Raw genomic sequence first — 19,466 nt, 5'->3', positions numbered from 1 at the left:
ACCATTTTAGATTCTGGCTATAATTACAACCCAATTTGGTTGACTTTTTGAGTAATAAAAAGGCAAATTGATTTTGTTTTCTGATCTGAATTTTAACCTAAAACACCACATGATGCCAAATAACCCATTAACTGATTTGTTTTTACTTTTCAACCAGACTTCATTCAACCATGTTCATGTTACTTGATTTTTCATTTAAACACTTATTTACATGTTGCCTGAATTTTTCACCTGAGTTTTCCATTCTCTAATTTGGTTCTGTTACTATATGTTTTACTAGAGTTTCATCTCAAGATTTATGTCTTTTCCTCCTTTCTTTTTCTTTCCTTCTTTCTTCTTCCTTCCTTCCTTCCTTCCTTCCTTCCTTCACCTGTCTTCCTCCCTCCCTCCTTCCTTCCCCTGTCTTCCTCCCTCCCTCTCTCCTTCCTTCCCTCCCTCCCTCTTCCTTCCCTCCCTTCCTTTCTTTCCTTTATCTTTCTTTTTTTAAAAAAGATATTGTTGGGGCTGGTTTTGAACTTCTGGGTTCCAATCATTGTTCAATCTCAGCCACTTGAGTAGCTAGTACCATAGACACATACCATAGTAGCTGGTTTTAATATTCTCATTTTTATTACTGCCATCTTCGGGCAGAGTCTATGAATATGTAGTGTGATATTTAGGTGGCATGTCACTTTAAACCCCATATTGATTCAATGACTCACTAGTCTCAAACAAGAGCAAATCTGGTCATGTACACACACTGAGAAAAGTGACCTGAAACATGAGTCCTGATGGATGCCCCAGCTCTGTACCCACCAGCTCACTCACAGAGCACTGTCTCTCCATCGTATACATTGAGATGACTTGCTTCTGTGCCTTGTCTTTCCTGTGAATGAACATCCCTGAAGCACCTTGCCAGGATTTCTGCTTCTGCCCTCTATTTCTGTTCTCTGTTCCCCAACCAACTGCTCGCCATTTCCTCTTCATGGGCCCATGTGTTCCTGTATGAAGTTTTTGGTTGTTGCTCCAAATGATCACTTATGTATTTGTTGATTTTCATAAAACATTTCTTTTAGGGCTATGACATGGGCCATTCATTTCATATCAGGAGATACAAGACTGTTCTTCTTTGAGGTGGGGTGGAGGTTGGATACTTCTGTATGTTCTCTTGCTTTCAGATGCTTTTCGTTTAAGTGAATGGCAGTTCTATAGCAAACATTCAAACAATCCTACTGTACAGTCCAGGTGATTCCTTTAAATGTTAATAGTTGATAAAGATAATGACCAAAACAATGACCCTAAGAGAGTATTGTTTATATCGATTTTGTAATGTAAATTGTACTAAACTGACCATGTTGAAGACTGAAATGCTCTGTTTATCCACAGAACAGATACAGCCTGGGAAACGCCAGTGTAATGTGCCAATGTGCCTAAACCTTGACCTGGAGGGACAGCCATTGAGAATGAGAGGTTGGTTGAGTCACAGAATCTCAGACTGTAGTGCTGAAAGACTATTTATGTCCATCATTGAATTACCCAGCAGGTTTTGAGGGCTGTTCATCAGCTCCAGGAAGTAGTCCAACCTCTGCTAAATACCTCCAGGGACTGGGAATGCATGACATTTTATTTTAGACTATTACCAATATGATCAGTGACTTTCTATCCCTTAGGGCCACACAAAAATCTAGTATCCCTCACACAACTTTTTGGACACTTGGAGACAGCCACCAGTGCTTATTCCCTTAGCTGTTTCTAGACCAGGCACTCCTGGGCCCTTCAGCGTTCCTCCAATATGTACCAATTTTCATGTCACTCTATTTTTCTGAATATGATCCTGCTTATCTATATTTCTTCTAGAACATTGAGGTCATAAGTGAACAGATTCTTTTCCAACTGAGTTGCATACTGAAAATATATACTTAACTTTAGGCTCCCTGTGGAAGGAAGCAGAGCATAAATCTGTGCTAGATCATCAAAATTTTTATTTTCAAAATCCATCCTATTAATTTTAGCCATAAAAGTAGTGAGTCCTTATTTATATTCTTAAAATTCAGAGGACAAATTATATTATCTTTGGTTTAAAAAAAAATTAAGAGGACATTTCATAAGTAGTCTCTTAAGTCCAGCAGATTGTTTTTCTAGACCATACTATTCTTCTGGTTTTCCTAAGGAGTGTAGAGATATTAATCTCCAACTTTCATAAACACTATTTCAGTATCGAGTAGCATTTTTTAGCCATTTTATCAGATGAGGTAAGACTCTTCTAATCTATGAGGGTAGGAAAACATAAATAGAAATGAAGGTGGCTGAACAAATCTTTGGTGCTTGTTTGAGATCTGGTCACTTAACAGAAAAAGAACAGTGAGGTAAAGGAGCCAGCATGGAAAACTGGTCTTTCTCTTATTCATGGTAAATGAAAGAGCCCTTTAGTGCAGCTAGGTGCCTGATGTGTGTGTGTGTTTTGAGACAAACACATCTTGATCATTTCTCTTACCTCCAAGATTCCAATGGGTCTTTTGTCAGCCTTTCCAGTCTTGAAATTGTTCTCTCCACATTCAAGTTTTTTAGAACCCTCTATTGCTGCTTCTAGTTCTGTTCAACGTGTACTCTGAATATTTAGGAGGGGAAGCATAGTTGTGGTGTCCCAAGTGTTGGGAGCGGTTGGGGGGCCATGGGAACTTCCTTGAATAGTGCAGACTTGGTGATGACTCAGTTATAGCAGAAGGGAGCTGAGGTCTGTGGCTTCCTTTTTCTACTTCCCATCTCCTCCTTGTACATCATTGTTTCCTTTTCATGCAGGATTCAGGAATCGATTGATTCGGCTAATGTTTCCTTGAAGGACCAATGCCCAGTGACTTAACCTAACTGTTTTTACAGATCGTCATCATAAATACTGCATCATATGCTGTGTTTGTCATATAGGGGGAAAAAACCCTCATCATGCTATTGTAAAAAATGATGACTCTTCTTAGGTTAATGATGGTTTTGAAACTACCAAAAGGACCACATCTCTCCTCTTGTCTTGACTTTAGTTGTGATTACTATATAATAGTAATTGACAATAATCCTCTGAAAGTCTTGAATTAATAGTTTATTTAGTCACATGTCTCCAGTAAGACTTACGTTTGCATTATCATATATATTATGGACTGAATTCTTCCACTTTTAGCATGGGCATTTTGGCATCTAGTAAACAATGTTCAAGAAATGTGAAATACTGTATTTAAGCTTTCTGTGTTTTCATTTAATGAAGCAACTTTGTGCTGTCTTTCTATTTAATAACAAATTTGTAATTTGTGCTATTGCTTCCACTTTAACATCATTATAATACACTTATATATACTTGGGAAGCAATGTTATATCAGAAATAGTTGATAAACATTGTATTAACATTTGTATTCCAGTTTGGGATATTACAAAGTGACTTAAAGATAGTTCAAATATCCCCCTTTGCTTAGCTGTGTGAAGTTCTAGAATCTTATTTCCGTATCATACTAATAACACTTTACTGTTGATGTGCATTTGTGCTTTTAGAAATGCAGCATCTTGTGAACAGCTTTCATGTATGCTAGCAAGTAAGGATACTACTGACTTAGGAGTTCCCTAGAGTCAATTTTCCCTTTTCTTTGTCATCTCTTCTAGTACCGTTGGTCCATGTGAACCCTTTCTGATTTTATTGAATTCATGAAGCAAGGGAGAGGTAGACATCTAGCTCTTAAAATCACATAAGCAGAAACAAATAACCATCTTTCTTGACTTCTTGCACTGGTGAGGATTTTCCACAATGCAGTTAGGATGTTCAAGTCACAGTCCTGTGAATGTGATTTTCAGAGGATTTAGGGGAGCAGACCAGGCCTTCATCTGGCCCCTGGAGCTGATCCTTATTCACAGATTATCTCTTTGCTGCTTACCCAGGTGCCACTAAATCCAGCCTGCTGTCAGCACCGAGCATAGTCAGCATGTTTGTGCCTGCACCAGAAGAATTCACTGATGAGCAGCCAACAGTGATGACAGACAAGTAAGCTCACACTGTTCTTTTCTTCACCATGTTTATAGAATTGGTTTGGTCACCACAGTGGTAAGAGTTGTAAGAGGGTGTCAGAAGAAACATGGTTTGTTTTTAAGTCACACTGTGTTCTTTAAAAGACTGTAGCTACAAATGTTGGTATGTGTGGTGAATTTACAAATGATGTATTATGTGACGCTTTTGTTTGTGCTTAGGAATTTCTGTGTGTGTGTGTGTGTGTGTGTGTGTGTGCACACGCACGCACACACACACGCACACGCGCCAGTTCCAGGGCTTAAAGTCAGGGCCTGGGCTCTGTCCCTGAGCTTTTTCGTTTAAGGCTAGAGCTCTCCCACTTGAGCCACAGCTCCACTTCCAGCTTTTTGATGGTTAATTGGAGATAAGATCTCATGAACTTTCCTGCCCAGCCTGGCTTTGAACTGCAATCCTCAGATCTCTGCCTCCTGAGAGTAGGATTACAGGTGTGAGCCACAGGAACCTGGCTTATATGTGATTCAATATTTAGGATGAAAAAGGAAGAGCCTGTTGCTAGCAAAAAACTAGAGGTGGCTCTGTGGCTCAAGTGGTAAAGTGCTAGCTTTGTGCACAAAAGCTCAAGGATAGCACCCTGAGTTCAAACCCTAAGACTGGCACAAATTCAAAATATGTTTTACAACTCTCCCTAGCCCTATTTTCACATGCTGACCATTCCCTAAGTATCACGTCAGTATTCTTGATGCTCATTCTAAAAGAAAACCAAAACTCAGAGGCTTGTGAAGTGTGCTGAGTATGTCTTCAGTAACCTAAGGAGCTTTCACGACCTGTCGTATGCACTCTTTCTGTGTGTGAGCCACCTGCTGTTAGAATTGGGGACATTAACTTCCTTTTGGGGGAATTTTCTAAGACTTAGTGAGATATGGCTGTGTGTTACCCTGAACCATGACTGGCTTTCATGGAAAGCCTTTCTCTGTTTTCTTTGTAGATGCCATGACTGTGGAGCCATTCTTGAAGAATATGATGAAGAAACCCTTGGACTGGCCATTGTGGTTCTCTCCACATTCATTCACTTAAGCCCTGACTTGGCAGCCCCACTCTTGCTGGATATCATGCAGTCTGTGGGAAGGTGAATATTGGCTTCTGTTCTATTTTGTAGGAAGGAGCCTTATCAAAGCATTATCATGATATAACACCAGCAGTTTGAAAATAAAGCACTCACCTTGTAGCTGCTTGGAATCTGTCATATCAATTCAGATGAGTTTTTAAAAAATGAGCTGATCAGCACCCAAGTCCAGAGTTCAAGCCGCATAACCAACAACAACAATAAAAAACTCATAAAAAATGAGCTGATCTTTTGATCAAGTTCCCCAGCTGTCCAGGATCATGAATCACAATAACAGAAGGAAGAGAGAGGAATCTATACTGGGAAAACCATTTTTTCCCTATTCCTGTAGGAGATAATGTGGGAAATAGTGCTCAGAACTGTCAGTAGTTCATGGTGAGCCATAGTAGTAGTATTAGTAGCCACTATTATTAATACTGTTGTTATCATCTCTCTTTACCTGAGATGGATTCTCTAGCTATTTTATAATCTCAAGGTACTCACTTAACTATGCAACTTGGGGCATTAGTGTAGGCATGATATACTGATAAAGTAAGAGTGCATGTTTTTGGAATAGGACTTTCAGCCTGCAGGAAGATTATAATTAAGTTATGAAGTTCCCGGTCTGTGCTAGCACAGTGCTAGGGACTTCAGACTACTGGCTTTAAGACCTTGCTCCTGCTATCGAGTACTTTAATTTGTGTCTTAGTTTTGGCTTAGTGTTATGCTGTTTTGAGGCAGGATCTCCATAGATAGCTCTGTGGGCTCATGATCTTCCTGTCTAGGCTTCCTGCATGGAAGCCTTCCATTGTAGGTATGCAACACCATGCCAAGCTGTGCCTTAGTTGTTGACAAAGATGACTGTATGCGGAATCACTTAGTAGCTAGACAAGATAGGGCATAAATAAGTGTTGTAATGTATGAGGGTAAAGTGCTATAAAAGTTCAGAATGGAAATGTTCCTGGCATTTGAGTGAAGGGAAGAGATGAATACTAATGGGGCTAAAATTTAACCTTTTTTAAAATGAAGAAATAATTTCAAGTTAAAGATAAACAGAAAAAATGTTGACTCCCAAAACATATAACCCCATTCTTCGTGTCCCTCCAGTTCTTTTGAGGTATCTTTTATATAGTCAGAGGCAATAGAAAGTTATATAACCATCTACTCGTTACCTTCAAAGTAATCCATTGTGAAAAAGTAAGTGATGAATATGGAGAGATAAGAGAGAAAACTATTATTTCATTAAAAACGTTGATTTTAATAATTCACTTAAGGCTTAATTTTAATCATTATGGGATAAATACTGTATTATTTATACTTGTGGAGCTGATGGGTTTTACTAGTGTAAGGTCAGAATTGCCGCTGCCGATACTTTTTAGTAACAGATAGACTTATTGTTCTGGCTGAAGGGATGGCACAGGTGGTACAGCACCTGCCTAAGAAATAGGAATCCCTTCGTTCAGACCTCAGTACAATGACACAACAAACACAACAAAACAAATACAATAATCAAATGAGATCCTAGGCTGGAGACGTACTTCAGTGGCAGAGTATTTACCTACCATGTGCTGAGTTTGATTCCTAGCACCACAAAAAAGAAGACAAAGGAAAAGAAGGGAAAGGGAAAAGGGAAGGAAAAACGGAAAGGAGAGAGGAAGGAGTAAAGAAGGAAGTTCTTCTAAATGCGTCAGCTTAGGACATGCTCTTTCTACATAATGGCATAGCAGATTTCCATACGTCAAAATTTTCATACTTTCCAACATTATGTGTTATAGATCACTTGCTTAACCTAACATATTTCTGTTCCAAATGCAATGGATTTCCCTTTTCATTATTTCAATTCAAAAGTTGGATGACAAATACCTCTGCTACCTATTTTACTGTATTATGGAGGCTTTTCTGACTTGTGGTTAGTTTGTAGTAATTTGAGTAAATATGAAAATGGGCTGAGTCAAATGTTCTGTTATTTATCGGTGGAGGCCATATTGTGGCTGGATGATAGAAAACCAAACTGCATCTGCATGCCACTCTGTGGAAATAGATGACATGACACTGAACACAGAGTTCAAGGGTTAAGTTTAGCCCTGGACGCTTACCACTGAGTAGCCCCTCTGGCCCTGGTGAAAGGAATGATCAGTACTTATTCCTCCCCTGTAAACCCGAACCACAATCCTGCTTCATTACCGACACCTTTCATGATGAAAACTCGAGCTACTTGTGTGACTCTGTCTATTTTATTTCCTAGATTGGCATCCAGCACTACCTTTTCTAATCAAGCAGAAAGGTAAGGTCTTTAGTGGACACAAATCTCACTTTGTTTTTGCTCCCCTGAATGCTTACCCTGTTTGTAAAAACACTTGTATGTATTGTATGGAAGGGTTACTGTTGGTTCCAGTTGCAGTTCCAGGGAGTACTAGTTTTCAATTTGTGTTCATACCTTTATTTATTCATTCACTCACTCATTTTAGTCAACAGGTATTTTTAAGTCTCCCTATGCTAGATACTTATGGTTTGGTTTTGCGGTGCTGAGTCTTAAACCCACAATTTTACGCATGCTAGGAAAGTACTCTACTAATGAACTACAATCATGCCCTAATAAAAAAGTTTAAATTTTTATTGTCATATTAAGGTGATAATAAGATGTCATAAATGAGGAAACAAGTATACATTCCCAATACTCAAGTTTTAATTGGGGGGGAGGGAACTGACCTGACATGGTTCCTGTCCTTAAGAAACAGTTTATCAGGGAAGCAAGCCGGAATTAATATTTACCCAAAACTATGTTAACATTCAACAAGTATTTATGAAGTTATACTAAATACTGAAGACATGGTGGTTTACAATGGTACACTCTGGTCCTTCAAGTTGAAGAAGAAGGACAAAATGATCAAACTAATTAATAAGAAAATGGATACTGTTATTTAATATCATTTAGTAGTAAGTGCTATGAAAATCAGTGTAGTCCAGATGATAGAGGGGGATGGGAGTTGGTATTTTAGATACAACGATAAGGACAGAAAAATGATATCTGTGTCACTGAACAGAACTTGAGTAAAGTAAAAGGAATCCATGCAGCGATTTTTGGAAAAAACATTCCAATCAGAGCGAGCAGCAAAGGCAAAGTCTTTCAGTCATGAAAATGACTATATATTGGGGAAGTGGATCAATGTGGCTGGAATGAGCATTGGAAGTAGTGTGAGATGAGGTGGACAAGCAAGGGCGCTGGGACACATAGAGCCCTGTGTGTCTCTGTAAGTTTGGTGACAGGGGAAGCCACTGGAGAGAGAAGTGTCAGGATCACTTTCCATTGAAATTCTTTGCTCAGGACAAGGGTGGGGTGGGGTGGGGGCATACAAGAGGAACGCTGGACAGACCTGTGTAACTACAGCACAGAGATGTAAATAAGCTCTTGCTGAGGCTGGCTTGTTAGGTGGTCCAGGTTTTACAAACCCCATATTTGGGGTATACTGCTAGCAGCGGTCAGAAGTCCACTGGAGGACCTTTAAACGCTGAGGCGTACATTTGTGTGTGCGTACAGCATGTGAAGGTTACTTTGGCTACACAGAGAACAAGAATCAGAGGACAGAAATATATGCCATGTGTGACTTTGGACACCTCAGTTTTCTCATCTGTCAAAGAGGGATGGACATATGCCCTTCTTGTGTGGAGTGAGAGTCTGTGCGGCAGCATGATTGTAGCAGGTCCTACAAACACAGGATGTCATCATTTTAGCATTGCATGTCTATAACTTAAGATCTTTCTTGTGCTCTATTTGGGCACAAAACTTTTTTCTTTTGTTTTTCCTTTACATTTTGTAGTGTTAGAAACATTTTAAGCATATTGCAAAGGTGAAAGAATTTTACAGTGAACACTCATAAAATCTTAGACTTACATTCTTCAATATTTTATTTTTTAATCACATACCCACTAATGACACTTCTATCCATTTTATATGTGAGTTCATTTTAGAGGAAAATACATATATTTCTATAGTTTTCCCTATATCCTTCAGCAAAATATAGTCATCATCTGAGATAGTTACCTTTTGTTTTGTTTTTGGTAAGAAATCTTGTGATTTGACATACCAGATTTCAAATACTATTATTGATAGTCAACATGCTATACATTAAGTATGATTGTTTCTTTTATAAAATTTATATACAAGGAGTCACATGAGTCTTAAGTACATATTCACTGCATTTTGACAAATGCATATACCTGCAAAACTTAAACCCTTGTCAAAATATTGGATATTACTTTCACTTCCAGAGTTTCCTACCACTGCTTAGTTTTGCCTGTTGTAGAACTTCACATAAATGGAATTGTGTCTGAATTTTTTGCAGCAAAATTTTGAGCTCCATCTGTGCTTATAATAAGTAGTTTATTTCTTTTACAAACATAGTTTATTCATTTTCTTATTGTAGGACTTCTGTGTTATTCCCAGTTTGGGGCAATTATAAACAGAGCTGCTATGAACATCCTTATACAAACTTTTTTTGTAAACAAATGTTTTATGCTTTTTGGGATAAGTATATGTTTAATTTTATAAGAAATTGCCAGAACTTATCTTCTGTAAGAAATAGTTATCTAAAATTATTACATGGTTTTTTTCCTGTACATAAAATTAGCATGTTATTTTATATTTCCATCATCAATGTATGAAACTTCAGGGTGTTCTACATCCTTCCCATATTTCAGAGTTATTGATCTTTTAAATTTTATTCATTCTGGTAGATACGTAGTTTTAATTTGTATCTCCCTATGACAGTTTTTTCAAATGTTGATTGACACTATTGTGTCTGTTAAGCTCAAAACATCATGTAAGAGTATCCTGTTGGTTTTATCTAAATCTTAATCCTTAAACTCACACTACACAATCTTGACTATAGTGACTGTACAGTAAGTCATGAAGTTGGAATGAGTCTTTCAACTTTAGTCATTTTTTTCAAGAGTGGTGTTTGTGTGTGTGTGTGTGTATATATATATATGTATATATATATATATATATATAGAGAGAGAGAGAGAGAGAGAGAGAGAGATCTTTAAATTTCCATATAAGCTTTAGAACAGCCTGCTCAGATTATATTGAAAGTATAAATCAGTTTTGAGATAACTGATATAAAAATATTGAATTGTCAATTCATGATCATGGCATGCACCTCTATTTCATTAGATCTTTAATTTTAACAATTTTTTTTGTTGCTTTCAGCAATGTTCAAGTTTTCAGTAAATTTTCTGTTAAATTAATTCCCAAGAATTATGTTTTTAAGTGCTAATGTAAATGAGATTTTGAAATTCTATTTACTGCTGTAATAGTAATTGATTTTTGTATATTAACATTGTATCCTAGCTAAATTCAGTCATTAATGGTAGAAGTTGCTTTGTTCATTTGATTTTATATGAAAAAATACCATCTGCAAAGAAGGACTCATTTTGTTACTTCCTTTCTGTTCTTTTCTCATTTTATTTATTTTAAATACCTTTCAACAGTGCCTAGGACTACCTAGACAAAACTTGAGGTGTGGCGGTGGACATTCTTGCTTTGTTTCCCACTGTGTTTACTACCTCACTATTATGCTAACTATAATATTTTTGTAGATCCCCTTTAATAGACTGATGATAATTCCTTCCTTTTCCAATTTATCATGTGTGTTAACTTTTGTCAACTGTATTTTCTGCATCTATTGGAATAATCAAAAGTTTTTAGCCCTTTATTCTTCAATATTTGGAATTATATTGACTTTTAAATATTAAACTGTGCTTATATTCTTGGGATAAACCTTACTTGATCACAATATATAATTCTTTTTTTTGGGGGGGAGGGTCCGGTCGTGGGGCCTGAACTCTGGGCCTGGGCGCTGTCCTTCAGCTCTTCAGCTCAAGGTTAGCACTCTACCACTTGAGCCACAGCACCACTTCCAGCTTTTTTCTTTTTGCTTATGTGGTGCTGAGGTATCGAACCCAGGGCCTCAGGCATGCAAGGCAAATGCTCTACCACTGAGCCACCTTCCCAGCCCCCCACAATATATAATTCATTTACTGTCGAGTTGAATTTAATGTTTATGAAAAGTACTGGATTATCTTTTATCTGTCCATTCTGCTTCCATTCATTCATTCATTCATTCATTCAGATAAAGTCTTTATCTGATTTTAATTTGGGGACTATGCTGGCCTTGTAAAACAAACTTCTCAATTTTTTAAAGTTATTTTATGTTTTTCCTGAAAATTATTTTCTGCCTAGAAGCTTTCATCAGCATTTCTGGGTAGGCATGACATAATAAGGCAATAACCTCTCATCTTGAATACATTTGTGATTCTTGACTTTTCCTCCTTCCATGGCGTACCTCCTAACCACCTCAGGAAATACTGGTACTTTGGTCTATTCAGCAGGGCACAAAAAGATCTTTTGCTCCCCTCTTTGCCAGGCAGAAGTATACAATGTGTGAAGGGGAAATTCTGGCTACCAAAATCCTATCCTGCTTACAAGTATCAACTCGGACACTCAAAAACTTCCCATGTCTCCCAATGGGAATGAACATTTCCCTCACTGCATTCTTCCTCAGAGCGACTCCCTTGGCAATTAGACTTCCGTGGGAGGCTCTTGCTAATAGTCCTCATCTAGCGTTCCAGTCCTGACTATCATATTCTCTGGACACCATTTTCTCCTGAGCCTTGGAACACACATTTCTACTTTAGGAAGCCAGGGATAGCCTGGGTCACTAGCACTTCACAACTATCTTTTTCCTTAAAAAGATTGTGAAGTTTGACTACATTATTTCATCTCACTGATGAAATTGGCAATGAGACATTACATAAGAGAATCCGTGTGTAAATGCCTAGGTTCCGGTACCTCACCACACACTCTGTGACTCTCAATTTGTGTCTTTTCCTCTCTGTGTTCGTTGCAGCATGATGGTTCCTGGCAATGCAGCGGGGGTCGCTAAGCAGTTTCTGCGCTGCGTCTTCCATCAGCTGGCCCCTAACGGCATCTTCCCTCAGCTGTTCCAGAGCACCATCAAAGGTAATTCACTTGCGGCAGATGCAGGCACTGGAAGCTTGCCTAGCCAGAGACCCAAACACTGCTAAATCTGATGAATGTCTTTGCAGATGGGACTTTTTTACGGACGTTAGCCACGTCTCTCATGGACTTCAATGAGCTCAGCTCCATTGCTGCTCTCAGTCAGCTCTTGGAGGTAGGTTTGTTCCAATGATAGGCTAGGCCCCAGCCAAAATCATGTGGCACGTTGGAGTCACTCCATAATAGTACCTCTGGGGGAAATCCAGTAATTTCACGTAAAACTTAAATGTTGGATGGGCTTATTGTCATCCAGAATGTCCAGACTTGAACTAAGGGGTAGCCACCGGGGTTGAGAACTCACATCTACAGAATCATCCTATTCTGGAATTCAGAACACATGTGCAGAGGAAAGCAGCATGTATATTGTATCATGAGAGCTGGATTTGAGTTTCTGCACCACTGCTTCTCCCAGGATCTCAAGATGTGATTTGTGGAACAGTTCCACTGCGTATTCACAATGTCATGCTGTATTGTATGATGGAATTCAAGTCCTAGCTCCAGTACTTTTAGACTATACTGCAAGACTCCAGTTCTTCTCGTTTGCACTGTTTGATGGTTCTCAGGCACTGTTAGGAGAAAAGCTGCTGTTGTGTAATTACTTCCAGGCCTTGTCCTGGAGAGTTCTTCCCAGCAAGCACAACTCATTGTCTCTTCTTGGCACCTGGCCATGCCAATGATAGATTCTTAGAAGATTACTTCTTTCTTGCTCACGTTTCACTTTCACAGAGTCAAAGATCACCAGTTCCCCCCGCCAAGTTTATTTATTTAAACATATCCATATTCATTCTGCCTATTACAGTGATTTGCCTAGATGGTAGGCACTCAGCACATGATTGTAGCGAGAATAGGTGGTTTTAAAGCAATCTATACCAAGTAGCTTTATGACTTCCTGTGTAATTTTCAGCAGTTGATTGCCTATGCTTTTGTGTTTTTAGGGTCTAAATAACAAAAAGAATTTACCAGCAGGGGGTGCTATGATACGCTGTTTGGAAAACATTGCTACATTCATGGAAGCTTTGCCCATGGATTCTCCTAGTAGCCTCTGGACCACAATCAGCAACCAGTTCCAGACATTTTTTGCCAAGCTGCCTTGTGTTTTACCTCTGAAGGTAAGCAGAGCCCACCACTTCAGTTTGAGTTACTTTCTGACCATCTGCTTACAGAGATCAGTACAAGAGTCAGGTGATTTGGTGTTTCTAAAGGTCTATAAGGAATTGGTCAGGCACCAAATGAAGAAAATATGTTTAGATTATTCTTTCTGATATGACAGAATAAGAATGATATGAGGTTGGCATTTTGCTTACTGATAATAATTAGCTCAGTCAGTAATTGCATATTTTTAGTTGATTAAAAAAAGTTTAGAAAGGGGCTGGGAAGGTGGCTCAGTGGTAGAGCACTCGCCTTGCATGCCTGAGGCCCTGGGTTCGATTCTTCAGCACCACATAAGCAAAAAGAAAAAAGCCGGAAGTGATGCTGTGGCTCAAGTGGTAGAGCGCTAGCCTTGAGCTGAAGAGCTGAGGGACAGCGCCCAGGCCCAGAGTACAGGCCCCACGACCGGACCCAAAAAATAAAAAAAAGTTTAGAAAGACATTTGACCTAAAAATTTTTCTTATATGGATATAAGAAAAGTAATCATAGATAATAGTTTTGTCTTTAAGAAGCTCAGACCTATGTAAAGTTTCAGTTTTTAAGAATAAGGGAAGAGATCGTGTACTTGTGAATAATATAATTGCAGAACCAAGATGACATTTCTGTTGAACTGCTTGCTGTGCATGACACTATACAATGTTCAAGAATACACACACACACATGAGTTACCTAGCTGAACGTGTGAGCCCAGGTATCGTTATCAAGATGGTCCTGCTAAAATCATAAAAACAGAAGCCTGTGCTGTTACAACCAGAAGAGACCTATTAAACCCATTCTTTCCATGACCCATCTTCTAATTGGGGAGTTTCCAACTCACAGAAGTGGTATAACTTGCTTGAATAGTTTGGTGGTAGCAACATGAGGTACAGAACTGAAGTCTTTTAACTTACAGTCCAATATATTTTCAACTAAAAGATTCCTTGCATTCTTCTAAAATGGGAAAGAGTTGCAGGCATTTATTTTTGTATAACCAGATAAAGAAGACAACTGGTGTGGCAAAGCTAGTCTTTGAACCTTGCTTGCTCCACTAAATGTTTTTCCCTTTATGCAGCTCATAAATACACGTATTTAAATTGGGACAAAAATAGTCACTTGTTGATCTAACAAGTGATGTTCCATGTTGATGGCTATATTCCAGGAATGAGTATTGTGCATATATACACTACTATCACGATCAGCCTCCTACGGTCGATACTACTAATAGGGTCTATAAGGTTAATAATTCAGAGGCCTGTGGTTTGCTAGGCACTGCTTTGAGTGTGAGGTTATGGTACAAAGTGAAAGTACAGAACAGAGATCTTTCTCACCTCTCTCATTCTACGAGCCCTGTTTGTCCAAATTGGAGTGGCTAAATAAATCCAGACAAAGAGGACTGATACTTTGGAACCATGGATGTATCCAGGAACTGGACATAGGTGTGTACACATTTAACGTGACTACGTGGATAGAGTCATTTGGGGCCTGTGGCTGAAGAGCCACCAATTCTAAGAACAGGAGTGGGCAAGGTCAGCAAATTCAAATGCCCATGCTAAAATGTGATAGCAAAATTCTTTAAAATTGCACGCTGACTAGCTGGAAGTCTTGCCAGCTGTAAATAACTGGTGTGCCTAATTTGTGTCAATCAACTCTGCCCATGGGGGCTTTGCCTGCAAGGTTAATGAATGACGTGCAGTGAGACAGCATAATGAGGAGAATGGAGACCCTTAACAACCGTAATACACCAGTTCTCCTCCTGTGGCCTCCTCCATGCCTGCTGATCGTTGTTATGTGGGAGAACATGCTTCATGTAGTGGGCCTTTTCATTTTTTTCTAAGATGACATTTCCTGATTTTTAAATCACGGGGCAGAGGAGGAGATGTGGGGGCTTGATACAAAGCCTGTTGTCAGCCCTGGCTGAAAGTAAGTCAGTGTTACATCACATCTTAGGGTTGCTGAGCATGTTCAATAGGCCAGTAGTTCTTTTAGAAGATAAGACATTTTTAGGATTCGTGTAAGAATTTTCCCTGCTAGAGAGTGATAGAGAGGGTGAGATTCATTGAAACATATGAATATATGTGGGAAGGCAAACAATGAAATTTCTCTCTGTAAAACTGTTCTAGATCAAAACTAGGCAGATCAGAGAACTACTTCTGTTCTGATTTTAATCTGTTGGAAAAATATTAAGCCATTGAATTTTGCCCTCATTAGGGTGCATCCTTATCCCTGAAGGACTTGCTAAAACACAGATTTTTGGACCTAATTCAAGAGTTTGTGATTCAGTAGGGGTAGGGCCTGAGGACTTGCAGTCTCACAGGTTTTCAGGTAGTAGACGTGCTTGCTGCTCCAGGGATTCTGCTTAGTGTGTGCTGCAGAAACAGAACAATACCTGCTGTTATGATATATTTACAATTTTTAAAGTATCTGTGTTTATTATTTCTGTAACATTTTCTCTCAACCTAGTAAACTCAATTTTAAAAGTACTTTTTTTTTTTTTGCCAGTCCTAGGGCTTGAACTCGGGGCCTGGGCACTGTCCCTGAACTTCATTTGCTCAAGGCTAGTACTTTACCACTTGAGCCAAAGCACCACTTCTAGCTTTTTCTGTTTATGTACTACTGAGGAATCGAATCCAGGGCTTCATTCATGCTAGGCAAGCACTCTACCACTGAGCCACATTCCTAGACCTAAAAAGTACATTTTGATGTAGAAGTTTGCCAAAATAGGCCTCTAATAGATTTGTACAGTATGATTTTATCTGGTAGAAATTTTGCTTCTTTTCCCCAGGTTTTGGTCATGTGTTTTCATGTCATGTCAGAGGAAGGACAGATGAAACTGGTTCTTACTTGGACTAATGCCTTTTAATGGTCTTAAGGGTTTTTTTCCAAAATAGTGTCTTTCAAAAATTAGTGTATCTCTTCAGAGTTGGATATATTTAATATCTACCTGTCCACTTATGGGTCCATCTATCCATCCATCCATCCATCCATCCATCAGTTCTCTATCCAATTTTCTATATGATTTAATTTTAGAACATTTGGTCTTTTAGGAACTGAATCTAACTATTTAATCATTTAGCATTATTATTCATTTTTAACATGACAGTGATTGTTTTCTGTATGAATATATGGCTTGGGAAGCTGTGTAGAGATAGTTATTTTTCTTTTTTAGCTTAAGCAAATTCAAGAAATATTTGAAGCAAATGATAAATTAAGGAGAGAATTGACTTTGATTTTTTCATATTTGTTCAGTGTTCTTTAGATTCCAGTTTGAGAATTATGATTTGCCTGTTGAAGATACCCTCCACCAATGCCACAAGGGTATGTATGTTTCAGGAAAATGTAAATGGAAGTTATATTTATATAAAATTATATATAGTTTGCATATAACTATATGTACTTTATATAGATGTATATATAAATATATACATATTAGAATGCCATTGCTTGTAATATCTGGGGCCATGCATACCAATCCATCTTCCCTACTACTAACTAGGTGATCTTTCTAAGTACAGAAATCATTCTATATCAATTTGATACATGTTTGCATCCCTATTTATTCACTGATAGCATTTCAAGACAACATTATGCAGAGCAAAGAATGCTGAATCAACAGTACTACCTCAAAAATTTCCTTAAGATTTTTCTACAGGGTCTGTACTCCAAAGTTTTCTGTGGGGAACACAAATAAGCAAAAAATATAATTCCATTCTCAGATGCAACTAACATTTAATGAATTCATTTTTGCAGATATGAGAAAAAAAGAATCTCTCAAATGCCCGTATACTTTGATTTATTCATTCTTTTCATGGGAAAATATTCTGAAGAAAATGAAAATGAAAATTTCATGCAAAAATATATTTATTGGAGAGTATATATACAAAAATAGATGTTTATGAAGAATTGATACTGTAAATTTCTTGTTGAGTTACTAAAAAATGTAATTCTTTATATGAAAGGTTATATGGATAAAATGAAGAAGGGAAATGTATCAAATGTTATCACTAGGTACTTGGTTTCTGTATGACTTTAATTTCCTCATTACTACTTTCCTACAAAACCTAAGTCTGCACATTAAGCATGGAATACTTTATAAACCATACCCAAGGGACTGACTACAAAATTCCAGAAGTAGTAAAAGTCATAGCATGGAAATATTGTAAAGTGTCCAGTTAAAATCCTGCCTTCTCTACAAAGCAGTTTTACTTTGGGAAAATTACTCTGGAACTTGGATTTGAATTTTATCCCATAACTGCATGGCCTTAGGCCGGTTACTTGTCTACTTAAATGCTTCAGCTCCCAAACCCAGGGAGAGCTACTAAAGTTCTAGAAGGTTAACAATGAAGATCTCAGCCAGCACTGATGGAGAATATATTTTTGCCAAGTACTTTTCATATGTTTTCTTCAATTCTCTCAACCCTTCTAAGGTTAAGCCTCTATCTTTTCCCTTCTTCAGAGGAGAAAATTAAGTCCTAAAGAGCTTAAATCACTTATTCAAGATTACAAAGAGGGAGAGTTCAAAAGCACTTAGATTTCGGAGCTTGTGTCATTAAACCTATTATAATATTCTGTCTCCCAGGATAGTTATTAGAAATAGGAGTGTGATGCAGTGAATGGAAACATTAGCTCTGCTTGACCCTCAGTAGGTGTGCTCCATCATCATTTCTAAATCACTTAAAAAAACTAGGACCGGGGGTAGTGGTGGCACTCAGGAGGCTGAGACAGGAGGATCATGAGTTCAAGGCCAGTCTGAGCTAGGGAGATACTGTCTCAAAAAAGCAAAACCCAATGGGTGAGATTCAGGTAGAGAAACCAAAATGGATAATGTCTTCCAATCAACACTGATGAGGCTGGGTCAGGCTGGCACTTGGTGCTTGTACACAGAGCAGTTGCTCTATGTGAGTGAGAATACAGGCTTGTGGAGGGTCTGAATCCCATGAACCATCGACACCTAACTGTTCTGGGAAACTGAGTGGAATACCCTGGGACAAGCAATCCTGTCCAAGAAATCCTGGGATCTGGCCGGGTGCTGGTGGCTCATGCCTGTAATCCTAGCTACTCAGGAGGCTGAGATCTGAGGATCGCGGTTCAAAGCCAGCCCGGGCAGGAGAGACCGTGAGACTCCTGTCTCCAATAAACCACTAGAAAACCGGAAGTGGCGCTGTAGCTCAAGTGGTAGAGTGCTCACCTTGAGCTGAAGAGCTGAGGGACAGCGCCCAGGCCCAGAGTTCAAGCCCCACGACCGACAAAAAAAAAAAAAAAGAAATCCTGGGATCTGGATTGCTCCGGGCAGACAGGACTGGGTTGTAGTCAGGTACATCTGTACATGATGCTACATGGAGAAATGTTTTTTTTAAAGAACAATTAAAAGAGTGGGAGGGGATTAGAGGGAAAAACTAGGAGAGAGTGAGAGGAAAGGGGTGACACCGTCTGACAAGAAACGCACTCTTTACCTGACTTATGCAACTGTAACTAACCCCTCTGTATATTACCTTTAAAATAACAATGAACACATCAAAAACGATAAAAATTTTAAATTATGCTCTTGAGTCATTGGTGGAAGCTTTTGTTTGTATTAGACCAGCAGAGTTCCTACGGTAGCCACTTAACTAAAAAAGAGTCATTAAAATGCAATAAGCATTTAATACTTCTTTTTTTATTGTAAGTACCAGAAACTTACTTTCTTGGCCTTAATCTCATTATAGAGTTTGTTGGAGCCATTTTCAAAGCTTCTCAGCTTTGTAATTCAGAATGCTGTCTTTACTCTGGCCTACCTGGTGGAGCTGTGTGGCTTGTGTTACCGCGCCTTCACCAAGGTAAGATCTGCGTATGTTTGTGTGAAGACGGAAACCAGCAGAAACTCTCTCCAATTACTGTCAGATCCCTGGGAGCTTAACTGCTTTAATATAGTTAAAAACGTGTCATTTTAGCCAAGGTCTATAGCATATCACTGGAAAGAAACACTTTAGTCCTATGTACATGCATCATACACATACTACATCTAAAATGCATGGATTTGGAGAATTGAGGTCAGGCGGTTTTGAAGAAAAGAGATATTTTTCAATGACATGAGTTAAAGAAGGTTGTTTTCAAGTTGCCTCTCTTATGATTAGGGGCAAAGCTATCACTGCTTGTCATTTGTAAAAACCTATAAAGAGCATCTCACTTCTCCTTTGTCT

At 38.5% G+C, this 19,466-nt stretch overlaps 1 protein-coding gene across 1 annotated transcript in view; it reads left to right on the top strand.

The window, feature by feature from the left end:
- Positions 1-19,466, top strand: part of Unc79 (unc-79 homolog, NALCN channel complex subunit) — a 240,144-nt gene that overhangs the window by 183,693 nt on the left and 36,985 nt on the right. Inside the window, exons 35-43 of the mRNA XM_042692771.1 lie at positions 1,366-1,449; positions 3,895-3,997; positions 4,968-5,108; positions 7,330-7,368; positions 11,993-12,105; positions 12,192-12,277; positions 13,098-13,271; positions 16,537-16,605; positions 18,993-19,103. Of these exons, the coding sequence (XP_042548705.1) occupies positions 1,366-1,449; positions 3,895-3,997; positions 4,968-5,108; positions 7,330-7,368; positions 11,993-12,105; positions 12,192-12,277; positions 13,098-13,271; positions 16,537-16,605; positions 18,993-19,103 (920 nt within the window). The remainder of the gene's footprint in view (positions 1-1,365; positions 1,450-3,894; positions 3,998-4,967; positions 5,109-7,329; positions 7,369-11,992; positions 12,106-12,191; positions 12,278-13,097; positions 13,272-16,536; positions 16,606-18,992; positions 19,104-19,466) is intronic.

Source organism: Dipodomys spectabilis, unplaced genomic scaffold (genome assembly GCF_019054845.1).
Source record: "Dipodomys spectabilis isolate Male_0828 unplaced genomic scaffold, ASM1905484v1 ptg000157l, whole genome shotgun sequence".
Lineage (NCBI taxonomy): Eukaryota > Metazoa > Chordata > Mammalia > Rodentia > Heteromyidae > Dipodomys > Dipodomys spectabilis.
The sequence above is the reverse complement of the archived record's forward strand: the minus strand, read 5'-3'. Positions and strand labels throughout refer to the sequence as shown.